The sequence below is a fragment of the Copadichromis virginalis genome, linkage group LG7 (assembly GCF_057382275.1).
Source record: "Copadichromis virginalis isolate Kocher_CV1m ecotype Utaka linkage group LG7, C_Virginalis_male_GT1.1, whole genome shotgun sequence".
Taxonomy (NCBI): Eukaryota; Metazoa; Chordata; class Actinopteri; order Cichliformes; family Cichlidae; genus Copadichromis; species Copadichromis virginalis.
This window is the reverse complement of record NC_140624.1, coordinates 10,151,788-10,167,455: the sequence shown is the minus strand read 5'-3', so window position 1 is coordinate 10,167,455 and position 15,668 is coordinate 10,151,788. Positions and strand designations below refer to the sequence as shown.

The 15,668-nt window shown below is 39.6% G+C and overlaps 1 protein-coding gene and 1 long non-coding RNA gene across 7 annotated transcripts; both read right to left on the bottom strand.

Annotated features, from left to right (window-relative positions):
- Positions 1-1,237: 1,237 nt before the first annotated feature.
- On the bottom strand, positions 1,238-15,357 carry LOC146704468 (receptor-interacting serine/threonine-protein kinase 3-like). Of its 6 annotated transcripts, none has more exons than XM_085461633.1 (14): positions 15,317-15,357; positions 5,052-5,231; positions 4,637-4,961; positions 4,408-4,556; positions 4,260-4,309; positions 3,845-4,000; positions 3,624-3,706; positions 3,448-3,514; positions 3,308-3,354; positions 2,931-2,997; positions 2,718-2,758; positions 2,312-2,360; positions 1,977-2,222; positions 1,238-1,895 (listed from the first exon to the last, which is right to left on the bottom strand). In XM_085461633.1, the coding sequence occupies exons 2-14, from the start codon at positions 5,204-5,206 to the stop codon at positions 1,888-1,890; spliced, it is 1,443 nt and encodes a 480-aa protein (XP_085317759.1). In that variant the 5' UTR covers positions 5,207-5,231; positions 15,317-15,357; the 3' UTR covers positions 1,238-1,887. The 6 variants fall into 6 exon arrangements, with proteins under 6 accessions (XP_085317759.1, XP_085317760.1, XP_085317761.1 ...); XM_085461634.1 differs by having other exon boundaries at positions 1,977-2,219; XM_085461635.1 differs by having other exon boundaries at positions 2,312-2,357.
- LOC146704469 (uncharacterized) lies at positions 9,391-12,936 on the bottom strand. Its single transcript, XR_014921661.1, has 3 exons — positions 10,838-12,936; positions 10,673-10,742; positions 9,391-10,064 (listed from the first exon to the last, which is right to left on the bottom strand). It is a non-coding gene; the product is annotated as an uncharacterized LOC146704469 (long non-coding RNA).
- Positions 15,358-15,668: the final 311 nt, after the last annotated feature.

Sequence of the window (15,668 nt, the reverse complement as noted above, 5' to 3'; positions counted from 1 at the left end):
CAAAAACGCATGCACGTCTTTACACGTAAAGAAATCATGACCTTTAAGGCTTCAAACCACCGCTATAAAAAGTGTTTAACTAGAGTATCAAGGTTTGCTGCTGTAAGTTTCTAGACCTTGTTGGTGAAGTCGGTGGAGTTTTTTGATGTGATGGGGGGTGTTCCCCACAAGGGTGGATGGTGGCAAGATTTTTAGAAATGTTGCAGGTAGCTTAGATTATGCTGCTAACAATGGGTCTGAGTGGGATCTTTGTTGATCTTTGGAAGTCCGTAAATACAGGGTATAGCATCCCCTGGGTATAGATGATGATCTGGTCAACGACTTAATTATAAAGAAAAAATAAAAGAAAAATTGAAAAACAGTCATAGGCAGTCACTTATATGGATACATTTATTTTTGGTAGTTTTGGTGTAACAACGTGAAGCACTGTAGTGGGTCAGAGAAATGAAACAATCTTTCAAAAGTGGATACAAGTGCCAGTAATTGCATGTCTATCCTACTGGAGCCATTAATTTAAAAATTCCCACTAGTTGATTGAATTTTCAACATTTTTCAGCTGGCCGATCATTTCCATGTAATAAAAAACTGTTTTACTTCAGGACTTTACTTTGGAGTTTTATGCTTTTGACTAAGAGAGTCAAGTTTATAACTTCTTCACAGCTTGTTTGTTTCTAGTAAAAACAAGATCATTGCACTGTCACATAAATCATATGCTGCTCCAAAGATTTAATGACTAATAAGGGATTTTCAGTGCTCTGCTGGTTGACGCAGAGCCCTTTTGCCCTTTTAACACTATGATCCATGCAACTGGTTTTAAACATTTCATTGATTTATCCACGGCCAATTTATTCCAGTGCGAGTCAGAAATGTTCATGTAGTTGATGTAAAGACTCCTTCACGCTTGAGCTGCACCCTCACACACTCCTGTGATGGGTATTGTCAATACTCCCCTGGCGGATGGCGTGGTGACCCAAGTTTTCTGAATGCAATAACTCAAAAATGAGGTGGCATAATATTTTGAAATTCAAACTATAGTTGCAGCTACTAAAAATCTTGGAAGAGTTCTAATTTCAGTGACCTCGATGTCAAGGTCAGAGGTCAAGTTTTCTCATTCATACTATAATTTCACCAACCAAAAGTTCAAATCTAAGTAACTTTGAATGTGATGTCAAGGTCAGAGGTCAAATTTTCCAAAATCTTGTGAATCGGACCTGGAACATGTACATCTACTAGGAGGTTGATGGGTAGCACGAGTTTATTATCAATAACAGAGAGACAGATGATCATTTAAAGTAAAATCAGCAGAACATCTGTGTATAGAGTACAAAATAAGCAATTCTACTGAGTAGGCAAATACATATCAATTTTAGTTTTTATGTCTAAACATGTTGATAAAATACAGGTCCTTGTAAGAAGGTTTAACAGTAAAATATTAAAAAGCCCAATTAAAATGTTTTTTTAATGCAGACTATTAACATCCAACACAATCCTTTGAAAGCACAAAGAACTAGTGCTTGCAAAGCACAATAGGACAATGATCTGTGTCACGCATTAAGCAAACCCCTTTCTTTAAGTAAACTGAGGAGTATTCACTCATATCCCATGATGGCTTGCTGTTTCAGCTGGTGTTAATAGGTGTGGTGTGTTCTTGCTTGCTGGATTTTTATTTGTCTCTCACATCCCTCTTTCTTTTAGAGTGAAGATTCTTAGTAACAGGACAACAAAGACAGTCTGTCTAGGAAACCGGTGTCATTCACTTTGTATACAAATCTGTACAAAGGATCCTGATAAGGCTGTCCAACTCATCCCTAATAAATGGGATGATTATAGGATTGACACCATTGTCTCTTCTTTTTCTTCCTTCTTTCCTCTTTCTCTTCCTTTGAACTAGCCACCTACAGAAAATAAAGGAGAAACTATTAACTTGTTATACATGTTAAACCATATTTGACCTTTTTAATAAGAGCAAATCATACCAAGCCTCTCCACTAGTTTTGGATGATGTTTTTTAAGGGCATCAAAGAAGGCTGCTTTGACCCTCCACCCTCCTGAACGCAGTGTTCTTTGAAAGAGCTCCCTCATTTTATCTTGACTTGTCGGTGTAGCTCGAATATTTGAATAGGCTTCAGGATGGACCAGGTCTCCAAGCTCTTCTGCTATTGCCAGCACTTCAGAAACTTCTTTGATTAACGTTGCCCTGTTTTTATCAACAAAGTCTGCTGCTTATAAATGAAGAAAAAAGAAAGCATGTATTTAAAAATCATGAAATAAAAATTGTGAACGTGACTGTGAAATAATATATAATACACACCTTTTTCATTTTCAGTCAGATTTCTAGCAGAACTGCTCACATTATTCTGCTGCCAAAAGAAAAGAAAATTTATGTAGTCTCTTTTTTTTAACCATATCAGCACACAAACATCTGATTTGACTGTGAATCCTTTTGATTGTTTAGGATGATTTTTTTTATGTTTTATCTTTTTAATTTGACACAGCTTTTGGTTTGCCTACTTTGTTTCTGAGGGAGGTAAAAATTGGAAACATCCATCCTCTTTAGCACAAAATTTATTACATGTATTTATACATAACAATATTTACGTACAAATGTTTAAGTTGGTTTTGTTGTTCTCAAGTATCTTCTGATCAAAATGAGACTTGATTAAATGAAGTCACCCTGAGAACTGAGAGGCAAAGGACAAAGTCCAAATAAAAAATACCTGCAATGGGATGTCCACAGTATCATTTGATGCTGGCGGTCCTGAAAAAGAAAAATATATATGTCTGATGTTTCTTGTTAATAAGAAAGAAATGTGTATGAGAATAAACTAGGGCTGTCAGCGTTAACGCGTTAAAAAGGGATTTATCCGCATTAACGCATTAACCCTAACCCTAATCTGCGTTAAACCCTAGAATAAACATAAGTGACAAACCTGGCATCTCAGCAGTGAAACCAGATGGACGTGACATGTTGGAATCTTGATGACCAAGTTGCATATTCTAGACCAGAGAGATAAACAGAACGCAGAGAAGTCTGATAAAAGTCTTCACCATTAATTGCTATTATCAAGTTTTACTCTTGAACTAAAGCTTTACACTAATATCTATTTTTACAGTACATTGTGATTGTGAATCCTTCCTACTTGTGTCCAAGTGACATGTGGCATAATGTGAAAATCAACTAATAAGATCATTCATTCTGTCTAATGATGCAAAGTGTAATTAAAATGATCAAGAAACACTTGAGAAAGACTTGATAACATTTCTTTTCACTTTGTGAGAGGTAGATTTGTGAGTGCATATTAAATACCTGCATTTCAGTTCTTCCATCAACTTTATCATTTGACTCTGACTGTCCTGAAAAAAAGAGAAATATCTGTATGATGTTCATTGTTAATAAGAAAGGAATAAGTCTGAGAATAAAGTGACAAACCGTACTGAAGAATCTACCTGGCATCTCATGATTAACACCGAGTGGACCACATGTGTCAGGATATTGATTACCATGTTGTGAATCCTAGGAAAGTAAACAGTACCCAAAGAAGTCTGATAAAAGTGCTCCATCTAAAATTGAAATTGTTGACTACTTTATTAGTTCATTTCTGAAATTATAAGTTGAGTTGCACCAATTTTTTCATGACTTGTCCGACTGCATGGTGAATCCCCGCCCTGTGCTTTGAGAACACATCCTTAGTGATTTCATCACACTCTGAAACAAAACCATGGTCCATGTTTAAAAGGCATAATGTACGAAAAGTAGAGAGTTCATTAATTGTTAGTGGTTTCGTGCACATATAAAAATGGTCTGTTTAATACAGAGTGTTTAATACAGGTAGTGAACACATACCTCCAAAGTCTGGCCTCTGGGATGGATCTCCATCCCAGCACCTCTTCATGAGGCCAACCAGCTCTCTCAGCCCTTCTGCCTTTGTCTGGTCTATTTCTTTACAGGGAGGTCTGTCCCCCTTTGGGATCTTCAGTGCCAAAAGAGCTAGAGTAGCATCTGTGTGAAATACAATAAAGACTTTCATTAAAAAACATGAGCACAAACGAGAGAATGTTTTTATGGAAGTGCCTCACATTGTATTGATAATAGTTATATTAAATGTAAAACATAAAATATAAATGAAATTTTTTTTTTTTTTTTTTAAAAGAAGGGCAAATATTTGACCAATAAACTGGAAACTTATAAGGAAAAACAAACATACAAACAAAGACAAATATATGGAAAATGATAAGTAACTGAAATCCATTCATTGTACCTGGAAAAGGCTTTTTCCCGCAAATAATAGACCACAGAAGAATACCATAGCTTTACAAGATAAAGAAAGAGAAGGAATTAACACAATGTGTTTAAGGTAAAATCTATAATCATACATAAATCCCCACAACTATTCTTTTAATGTTTACCTGTATATGTCGAATTTACGAACAGGCTTATATGATGGATCAAAAGACTCTGGAGGCATGTACTGACATGTGCCTCCTTTCACTGTGGACATTTCTTCAGAGCTCATCAGAGCACTGGTGGAAACCCTGGACAGACCAAAATCTGCCAGCTGCAAAATAATCAAGGAAAAAAATAAAATAACACAATTACATCAGTATAAACTAATGAGTTAAGTGGATAGCACTTTACCTTGGCATGAAGGTCATCATCCAGCAGTACATTGCTTGGCTTTAGGTCATGGTGCAAAATGTTCTTCTCATGGAGGAAGTTCATTCCTTGAGCGATTTCGTAGGCCAAGCGGAAGGCCAGAGGCCATGGTGGTGGACCTGACAAAGTCTCCAGCAGGGTCTGAACAGATCCTCTATCCATGAGCTCCATAACAATTCCCAACTGAATGTTCTGCCCTCCATTTGGTGGACATCCCCTATATATTCCATAAAGCCTCAGCACAGAACTGTGTAAGGAGACTTTGGCCATATGATTTGCCTCCTCACACAGTTCTATGTCCCTAGTGCTGGAAGGAAAATGCAAAAGGCTTTAGGAAAGGACTAGTTCATGTACTTGGAAGTATAAAAATTAAGAAATAGTTCTGTTCTAATTTTACCCAGCAGCATGTTGAAGTAGCTTAATGGCCACGTCACACCTCCACTTCTTGTGTCTAGCCTTGAAGACTTGACCAAATCCACCAGAGTCAATTAACTGCCAGTTCTCCAAGCTTTCGTTTCCAACTGATTCAATGTCAGGTCTCTGCAGTTCCATCACCTGCTGAACTCAGGTACAAAACCTTAAAACATAATAAAATGACACAGAGAAACTTTTATGAGTATTTTTACAACACCTTAGAAGTCTTTGTTGTTGCACTAACATGAAAGCAGCTGGAAGCAAGACACTGACACACATTTTCCACTTTCTAATAATACTGGTGCACTTCTCACAACATTTTTGAAATTGTGTATTCTGAATTTGCAGAAGCTAGAAAGAAAAAAAACTAGACTACACTGTTAGACTTTTCATCTCCACTTTAAGGCAACATACTGGCGTCACTGTTGCCAGCGTCATACCATGACGCCGTGTTACAGTAGGTTACCGTTCTGCAGGATGATACCGTTTTTTGCTGTTGTGGTATAATACTCTTGGACAAATTATGGTAACGCACTGTAGCCTTTTTTACGGTATCTCACTGGCGACAGTGATGCCAGTGAGATACCGTTATGTCGTAAATTATGTCAACAAAGTAACATCATACTGTGATAAGAAATTGGTATTTCTTATCACAGAAATTGGTATTGGTGTATTGGTATAAACGGTACAGTGACATACTGTTTATTCCCGGTATGTCACTGTAAGCACGCTGCAAGGTAATAAACTGCAATATATTTACCAGTAACTTACCGTTATCACGCATCATCACATCAGTACCAAAAATATACATCTAGAGGATACCGTGTTCCTACAGGCAGTCATTTACTGTTTAACAGGTCGTAATTTACCGTAATTTCAGGAAACAGTAACATATTGTAAGAGACTGTTTAAAAAAAATAAAAAATGCATATATATATATATATATATATATATATATATATATATATATATATACAAGAAGGCATCGGTGGGCAAGGGACGAAAACAGGGCGTTGTTGGAATGCTACTACGCAAGTAACCCCGGCGGAAGGGGCTACATGAATAGGATGAGGGACCTATGGATTCTTCGATACCCAACATCCACAATGACGGCGAAACAACTAGTAGCTCAGTGTTCCAACATTCGAAAGAAGGGACTGCTCTCACAGCTAGAGATTGACGAGGTACAACACAAATGCTACGGCAAGGAGGAGTCAGGACGCCAGGTCAGGGGGGAGATATCATCACCCCCACCCGAGATTGGGTACATAGCCCCAAGTGCGATAGGAGAAGGATCGTTGAGTGCGAGAGGAGCTGACCTGAAAAATAGGATCATGGCCAAGCTTGAAACCTGGATCCCCCGTAGCCGGTTACCAAGATTACGTGAAGTACCCTCAGAAGGTCTGCTAGATGATGTTAATGCAGCACTACGGGCAATACCTACAACCACGATTACCGACACTAACAAGCTGATCTACAATACGGCAGCAGTGATCAGTGAGATGCTTGGCTACAAGTTGAACAGCCACAAGGGGCAGTACCCTCCATGGAGAAGGAGGCTAGAGGGCAAGATCAAAGTAGCACGGAGGGAGGTTAGCCAACTAACGGAGTTGCAGAAAGGTGCGACAAATAAGGTGCCTAAGAAATACAGCAAGCTGTCCATACCTGAGGCCTTGGAAACTGCCAAGCAAAGACTCACAGCCTTGGCCAGCCGCTTGAGGAGGTACACCAGAGAGATAGAAGGCAGGAGAATAAACCAGCTGTTCTCCACAGAACCAGCAAAGGTGTACTCTCAGTGGCAAGGGAACAATAAGAGAACAGCACCACCAAGGCTGGAGACGGAGCAATACTGGAAGAGCATATGGGAGAAGGATGCAACCCATAACGGCAATGCTCAGTGGCTAGTGGATCTGAGGGCAGACCACAGCGACCTCCCTGAACAGGGTCCAGTAACCATCACAGTGGCGGATATCCAAGAAAGGGTCTCCAGTATGAAGAGTTGGACAGCACCAGGGCCCGACATGGTTCACGCCTACTGGCTGAAGAAGCTGACTGCACTCCACGAGCGTCTGGCAGCACAAATGAACCAGCTGCTAGTTAACGAGAGACACCCGGAATGGCTAACTGAAGGCCAGACGGTCCTGATCCCCAAGGACCCCAAGAAGGGACCGGTCCCCTCCAACTACCGACCAATAACCTGCCTCAGTACTACATGGAAGCTCCTGTCAGGCATCATATCGGCTAAGATGAACAGGCACATGGGTCAATACATGAGCGGGACACAGAAAGGAATTGGCAAGAATACCAGAGGCGCAAAACACCAGCTACTGGTAGACAGAACAGTCAGCCGAGACTGCAAGACCAGACTGACCAACCTGTGCACTGCCTGGATTGATTACAAGAAGGCCTATGACTCAATGCCCCACAGCTGGATACTGGAATGCCTAGAATTGTACAAGATCAATGGGACCCTAAGAGCCTTCATCAGGAACTCAATGGGGATGTGGCGTACAACACTAGAGGCCAACTCCAAGCCCATAGCACAAGTTACCATCAAGTGCGGGATCTACCAAGGAGATGCTCTGTCCCCACTGCTGTTCTGCATAGGCCTGAACCCCCTCAGTGAGATCATTAACAAGACTGGCTACGGATACCGACTACGGAACGGAGCAGTTGTCAGCCACCTCCTGTACATGGATGACATCAAGCTGTATGCCAAGAGTGAACGAGACATCGATTCACTGATCCACACTACCAGGCTATACAGCAATGACATTGGAATGTCGTTCGGACTGGAGAAGTGTAGTCGGATGGTAACAAAGAGAGGGAAGGTAGTCAGAACTGAGGGGATTGAACTACCAGAAGGCAACATTGCAGACATAGAGGACAGTTACAAGTACCTGGGGATCCCGCAGGCAAATGGGAACCATGAAGAGGCCGCTAGAAAAGCTGCAACCACCAAGTACCTGCAGAGGGTCAGGCAAGTCCTGAGGAGTCAGCTGAATGGTAAGAACAAGATCCGGGCCATCAACACGTACGCCCTGCCCGTGATCAGGTACCCTGCTGGGGTAATAGGCTGGCCAAAGGAGGAGATAGAAGCCACTGACATAAAGACAAGAAAGCTCCTTACCATGCATGGAGGGTTTCACCCCAAGTCCAGCACCCTGAGGCTGTACGCTAAGCGGAAGGAAGGGGGCCGGGGACTGGTGAGTGTCAGCACCACAGTCCAGGATGAGACAACGAACATCCAAGAATACATTGGGAAGATGGCCCCAACTGACCGAGTGCTCAGTGAATACCTCAGGCAGCAGAAACCCAAGAAAGAGGAGGGAGACGAGGAACCATCATGGAAGGACAGGCCCCTGCACGGTATGTACCACCGGCAGATAGAGGAGGTGGCTGATATCCAGAAATCCTACCAGTGGCTGGACAAAGCTGGACTGAAAGACAGCACAGAGGCACTAATCATGGCAGCACAAGAACAAGCTCTGAGTACAAGATCCATAGAGGCTGGGGTCTATCACACCAGGCAAGACCCCAGGTGCAGGCTGTGTAAAGATGCCCCAGAGACAATCCAGCACATAACAGCAGGGTGCAAGATGCTAGCAGGCAAGGCATACATGGAACGCCATAACCAAGTGGCCGGCATAGTGTACAGGAACATCTGTGCCGAGTATAACCTAGAAGTCCCGAGGTCAAAATGGGAGATGCCCCCAAGGGTGGTGGAGAATGACCGAGCTAAGATCCTGTGGGACTTCCAGATACAGACGGACAAAATGGTGGTGGCTAACCAACCGGACATAGTGGTGGTAGACAAACAGAAGAAGACGGCCGTAGTGATCGATGTAGCGGTTCCGAATGACAGCAATATCAGGAAGAAGGAACACGAGAAGTTGGAGAAATACCAAGGGCTCAGAGAAGAGCTCGAGAGGATGTGGAGGGTGAAGGTAACGGTGGTCCCCGTGGTAATCGGAGCACTAGGTGCGGTGACTCCCAAGCTAGGCGAGTGGCTCCAGCAGATCCCGGGAATAACATCGGAGATCTCTGTCCAGAAGAGCGCAGTCCTGGGAACAGCTAAGATACTGCGCAGGACCCTCAAGCTCCCAGGCCTCTGGTAGAGGACCCGAGCTTGAAGGATAAACCGCCCGCAGGGGCGCGCTGGGTGTTTTTTTTTTATATACATAGATATATACATAGATATAGATATATAGATATAGGAAGCTGGCATTTCCCCCTCAACTGGCTGCCAATTAATATATTTGTGTCATACACACACACACACACACACACACACACACACACACACAGACAAAATATAATTCATGTGCTTTACATCACTTTTTATTTCAGGTCTGATTTTCCTCTGCAGAAATACACATTTCCAAAATCAAAAACTGAAAAGAACTGAAAACATATTTTGATTGAGGAAGCACTTGTTTTTACTAAACCATCTAACCCATGTATTTTCTTAGATGGTTGTACAAACAATAACGATATTATGTCATATCCATTTCATAACAGACGACATATGCTCAAGTGATGAGTTTTCTTAGTTATATTTTGTAGGGTCTTAAACCTACACTGTGAAGTGCCTTGGCAATCATTTTGTTGCCACCATACAAATAAACTAAATTGAAATGAATAGAACATCAAGCCCCACACTTCTGCCTCTATATACACTTTGTCCAAAATACTGGCTCACACCACCAAATCAATGTACAAAGCAGGGTCCACAAGGACATGGATGAGCATGTGTGATGTGAGGGAACTTGACTGACCTGCACTGAACCCTGACCTTGCTTTGTGGACTGAGGTCATTGATTTGTAGGGTGAGCCAATACGTGTGACAATAAAAGTGTAAGTAGCTGAAATAAATTTTAACAAATGGGTAAAAGAAGGAAAAAAAAAATCAAAACTGTTGCAAGATGACGAAAGAGCTTGTCTTCATTGTTGTTCGCCTCGTGTAGATTTCCAGAAAGCATGGGCCATGGATCGTCTGTGGAGACACAGGTAGCAACACATTGTTCACTTAAATTATACAAGAAATTAACTATAAATGGCAACAACAGTTACCTAATTTGAAGTTTTCCACTCAAATTCAGTAAGCCGCTGGAGGAAAGTTGTGACTGTTGAATGTTGAAGTTCTGGTAAGTGAAGGTGAGGTGTCTATGACGTGTTCAGCAGTCTGATGGCCTAGTCCGTTTTACCATATTATAATTGTACATAATTGGGAATTATTCTGCACATTAAACACACCTAACAAAGAGTCAGCCCAATTAAATTACCGGAGTTCCATCAACTGTATGGTTATTTTGGAGTTTATAGTTTGTGCTGCTGTTAAACTTTACAATATTGACTTCAGTATTTCTGCTGTTAGTGTAGCTAGACTACCATGTTGATCAGTAATATGTAATGTGAAATTTGATATTGTTACTTTGCTGGATTCACCGAGACGCATGTCCAACAACCTTGGTTTATAAAGGAAATTACATAAATGTGAGCTAAATAAACAGAGACTGGATACCTGTGTCCACGAAAAGCTCCTGTGCCAAACAGAAATTGTAATATGGTCTAATCAGCTCTATTTCATAAATGACTTCTTACCAAGCATAATCAGCCTTGGAGTGCCTGGCAGGTTGCTCTCTGCTACAAGGGACATACTGGTAGATGTTTCCTGCCAGATAAAGGACCAAGACATTTTATGTAACGGAAAAAAAACAGGACAGCAAGCAACAGCATTAAACCTAGAGCTGTATGAAAAAAGCTTACATCTGCTAAGACAAAGAGGGAGTCTTCATTTTCCTTTTAATACTTCATCATGACAAGTATGGCTGCTGTGCCAACCTTGTTGTTGGTCAAAACTTCCTCACTTTCTATCTGCTGGATGAGTGTCCTTATACCAAGGTTCAATCTGAGCTTCTGGGTGGAGAAATAGTTAACAATCCTTCTGCCTTTGGTTATGAGGGCCTGACTTAAGCGCTCACTGATATCAATACCTGTGAGTTTGTGAAAGTGGTTCGAAAGACCTTTCTGAGTAAACAAGAATGGCCACTGCTCCTGAATTTCAGCTACTGAAAGTGAGGGACAACTGTTGATAAGCTGCCGCTGAGAAATATATGTGAGGCACATGAAGTCATCCACATCAGGTCTCTCCACAGCTCCAGGTACTTGTGAATTAAAAATTGTTAACACGATGTCTTTCTTTTCCTCTAAAAAGCTGACGTTTCCCCCTCAGGAAGTTCAACTGGCTGCCAATGAATACAGCCATAGCTATCCACAAGGCATCTAACTTTTTTAGGTGAGGTTGCATTACTGTTGGGACTGCAGTCTTCCTCATTCCTGGTTCTCTTTGTTTGACGAAGTCTATGTGTTGTATTATCTCGATTAACATGTTCAACTCTAGATTTGATGCTTCTTAGTAGTGAATAATGTCCACAATGATCTTAGCAACCTTTCACAAGATGCACGTTTAAGGTCTGTTGCCATCTGAAAAAAGAGAGATCATTGGAAAAGCTACTTTATATGGCTATTTCAACAAATATGTCCTCACTAAAAGATGAACCCTGCAGAATACCGACATCCAGGAACTTGACAGCTGAGGTAACCAGTGAACTTACAGAAGTTCTCCTCAGTGGTCTCCCTTCTTGTTCTGTGATTCCTAGGCATATGTGAATGAAAGGCAGAAAATGTTCTGAAAGTGGCAGGACAGTTCTCAGCTACACAAGAAAACCTATAGTTACCTACATGTTTGTGGCTTTTAACATGCAAACTGAACAATATAAATTTGTGTGCACGGAAGCCACAAAATTTACAAATACACATAGTTGTAAAAAGTTCAAAGACCAATTATCTTGACGCTTAAACTGGTTTAGCCTGACTAAGTCAGCACCCCGCACCGTACAGGTAGTACAAGCACACCTGAAAACACCGACCAGCTATCAGCTTTAAGCATTTGGGCGCAACCTCTGTAGTTTTTATCAAGTCTCATAAATCCATCGACAACTATTAACTAACTAGTCTTTTGAGTCTTCACAGTCATAACTATTGACATTTTGTTTTAGCACTTGAATGAAAATATCCTGGCAGGGTAGCTTAAAAGTCAAAACAAACAGTAATAAGAACGCATTTCTGACTTCTCTCGAATAAGTGAAAAAAACACTTACCTTCAGACTGATTAGCTGGTGTCAATCCAACTTTAATGTGTCCCATGTCAGTCAGTTTTAGGGAAAAAGTGTTAAGTTTAGATGTTTCATTTACTTTTGCGATACTCCCGCATGGACGAGAAATTTGGAGTCTAGCAGAGTTGTCACAAATAGCATACTATCTTCAGTTATAATTCCAATCAACGGTGCATTTAACCTGACTGAACTCCATCCAATTACCTCTGACTACTTCTAATGCGTCACATTGTACGTCAGGTGAAGGTGTGGTGTTGGCTATCACTCTCCCATTGAGATGTGTAACAAGTGCTACACACACCTGTCGCATAAAAACGCTTTAAAAACGTAACAATCGCTTTAAAAACACAACCCAACGCGCTAAACATGAACAAACATAAACACCCGTGTTACATTATCATGTATATCCAGGACATCTCTTTTGAACCAAGTGGTGCTACAAAGGAATTATTTCTTTAGGAGAGTGCATTTAATAGCAATCTGGCCTGCCATAAAATGCACCGCTAAAAATACAGTTTCTGCTTGTCCCAGAATTTATCAATTTTGAGAGTGAAGTTGTAGGACTGATGCTGGTTAGTGGTCTAGGTTTCATGGATGTGACACCTGAACTTGTGTAAAATGACCACCAGAGCATATTCAGAGACTTTTGGTTAGTTCACTAGAGGTGTCTTAAAAAGTACCACCTTATACAAAACAAACGAAGTTCCAGTATGAGAAAGAATAAGAAGAGAAAAAAGCAACACCCTGATACATGAAGTCATTTTTAAACATTACTCTAAATGTAACAATTAGTCTTTGTTTCTAGCCATACAAAAAATAAGTATACTTTAAGTTCATATCATGAAGTATACTTCAAGTATATTTCCCAAGTATACGTTACCTAGTACGTATACTACTAATGCTTCTTGGGACTATATTGGCCCCCGTTTTAGTACATAAAAGTATACTAGAAATTAACTTTTAGATGTACTTTTTGTTCACCATAAATAGCATAATGTCCTTTCCAGTCTATAAGAGTATACTTAAAATATACTCTATTCTAGCACAATACTTACGTTACAAGTATACTATTAATTTACTTTTTAGTTTATATTTGAGATACTTCTGATTGAAACAGTAACTAAAAGGCAGTTGAAACTTATTTTTTTCACATGTAATAAAGCCCTTCATTCCTCAAACAGTCAGATAACAGCTCCAACTATCAGAAGGCTTCCTCTGCAGAGAACTACACTCATAGCTCAAGTACCGGAACTATATTGTAAACAGGTAAGAAAATGATTGGAGAGTTGAGGTTTATTCGCTATTGACACTTTTCACTCACGGTTTGAACAATTTCATTTTTTACCCCACTTACTCTGTTCAAAAGGTAAAAGACATTACACAACAATCTTTGACAGATTCTTGTTTTAAAACATCAATCATTTGTTTCATAGTTTTAATTTCACAGTTAAAGCACTGCAATGCATGCTGGGTATTTATTTGTACTTCAGGTATACTTCAGGTAAACTACATACTACATAGTATACTACTAGCACTACTATACTACAAGTATAGAATAAGTGTACTTATACTTTTCTGTATACTTCTAACTGTACTTAAAGTATGCTTAAATGTAATTTGGTCTAAAAAAATCAAGAAAATACATACAAAGTAAACGAAAGGTATACTTGCTTGTTTTCTAGTTTTTAAAATATACTTATAATATACTTGAATATTCTTTTTTGTAAGAGTGAGACTGGTTGTTTGATACAAGTGGAATGTAATAACATTTCACATTGTTTGAATAAACAAATACATTTATTATAATATGAGGTTCAATTCAAGAAATTCCATTTTAGTGTAGCTGCAACTTACTCCTTAAGTTAAAAATAATGCTGTATATTGTAGTTTATATACTCTCACAATGAATTGCATTTTATACACTCTGAATGAGGTTTTAAGTAATGACTCTTAGATCTACAGTAGAAAAGAACAGAAATCCAGATGGTGTAATAGTATAATTTCAGTAACATCACCAATTGTTACATTTGCTGTATTTTACAGCTGTTTCCATGAGTACAGTGAGTACCATAAAAATAATGTAATCTCATTGAATTTTCTCACAATGACATGCAAATTACAGTACTAAACTGCTAACATCCTTTAGAGTTTTTACTGTTGATTTTGCAGTACTACGCTATGGAAATTACTGCAAAGGCTAACAGTGTACACTCAGTTCTTCCAAACCTTTCATTCATTTGTCAAAATGACTTTTTTTCGTAAATACTCCAAAAAAGACAAAATTAATTGTGTTAATTGTGTAAACCAAATTGATAACAATGTTTAAATGTTTTATCAAGATACGAGAGGTATCTAGAAGTATAATCCTCATCTCTTCAAGTTTTCTGCATCTTGTCACTTACTTTAAATGTCTACTGTAGCATTTAAAGCACACCGTAAATGTAAAAGAAAATAACAATTACACAGAAAAGCACAAAACTAAAGTATGTAAATAGACTGTGAGTACAAAAAAAGATGTACTCTACAGACTATAACGGTGATAATCACTAGGCACTAGGAAGAAGAAGCGGGAGGGGGGGGGCTGCTTCTACCCTCGGCAATCTTCTGTGTGTTCCTCTTCCTACTTCTCTGACAGACCGCTGTCCCCTCCACAAATTGTTTTAATTCCCTTCCGCTTTATCTTTTACAGTAGCCATTTACATCGTTGATAATTAGTGTGTCTATTCCGCAAATGACGACAGTGAAATCCTGTTAGCAAAAAGACCACAAAAACAAACGCAACTAAAACTTGTTCCAACTTCTAAACTGTAGGCACTCGTTTTCCAAAATGGCCTTTTTTTTTTTTCAAACGTACTTTCTTTTTTTTTCAAACGTACGTTTGAAAAAAAAAATGCTTGGAATGAAATGACACCAATATTAATGAGCAATGAGAAATGCTCTTCCTGTTGTGAACAAGTTAAAAAAAATGTTCTGAAAAACTTTTCATTGCAAACTGGAGCTATCGTTTGATTTGGAGTTAAAGCATCTGTGAGGAAAGAGGATGAAAAGTAAAACGCTGGCTGCTACTCACCTCAAGCTGCTCCACACGCAGATCTAAGAAAAGCCAAAGCCTTGGTAAAAACGAAAAAAACAAACTTTCATTTTCATATCCTGGCACGCCCCGAACTGTAGTGAAGGGGCGGGGCTTACACGAAACATAATGAGCGAGCATTGACAGTATTACTGGTATGAACAGTTGCTTATAACTTTTTTGAGAGACAATATTTTGCTGAAAAAATGCTTTCTTTCGCCAAAAACAAAACAAAAACGCATGCACGTCTTTACACGTAAAGAAATCATGACCTTTAAGGCTTCAAACCACCGAAATAAAAAGTGTTTAAGTATTAAGTATTAGATTAAAGTTTCCATCATTACAAACTTTC

Excerpts from the sequence above, each read along its gene's own strand:
- LOC146704468 (XM_085461633.1), bottom strand. The coding sequence starts at position 5,206 with ATGGAACTGCAGAGACCTGACATTGAATCAGTTGGAAACGAAAGCTTG. Across the intron at positions 4,001-4,259 it reads CGGGAAAAAGCCTTTTCCAG|ATGCTACTCTAGCTCTTTTG; the intron begins GTACAATGAATG and ends TATTTCACACAG. Across the intron at positions 2,998-3,307 it reads ATGGAAGAACTGAAATGCAG|AATATGCAACTTGGTCATCA; the intron begins GTATTTAATATG and ends TCTCTGGTCTAG.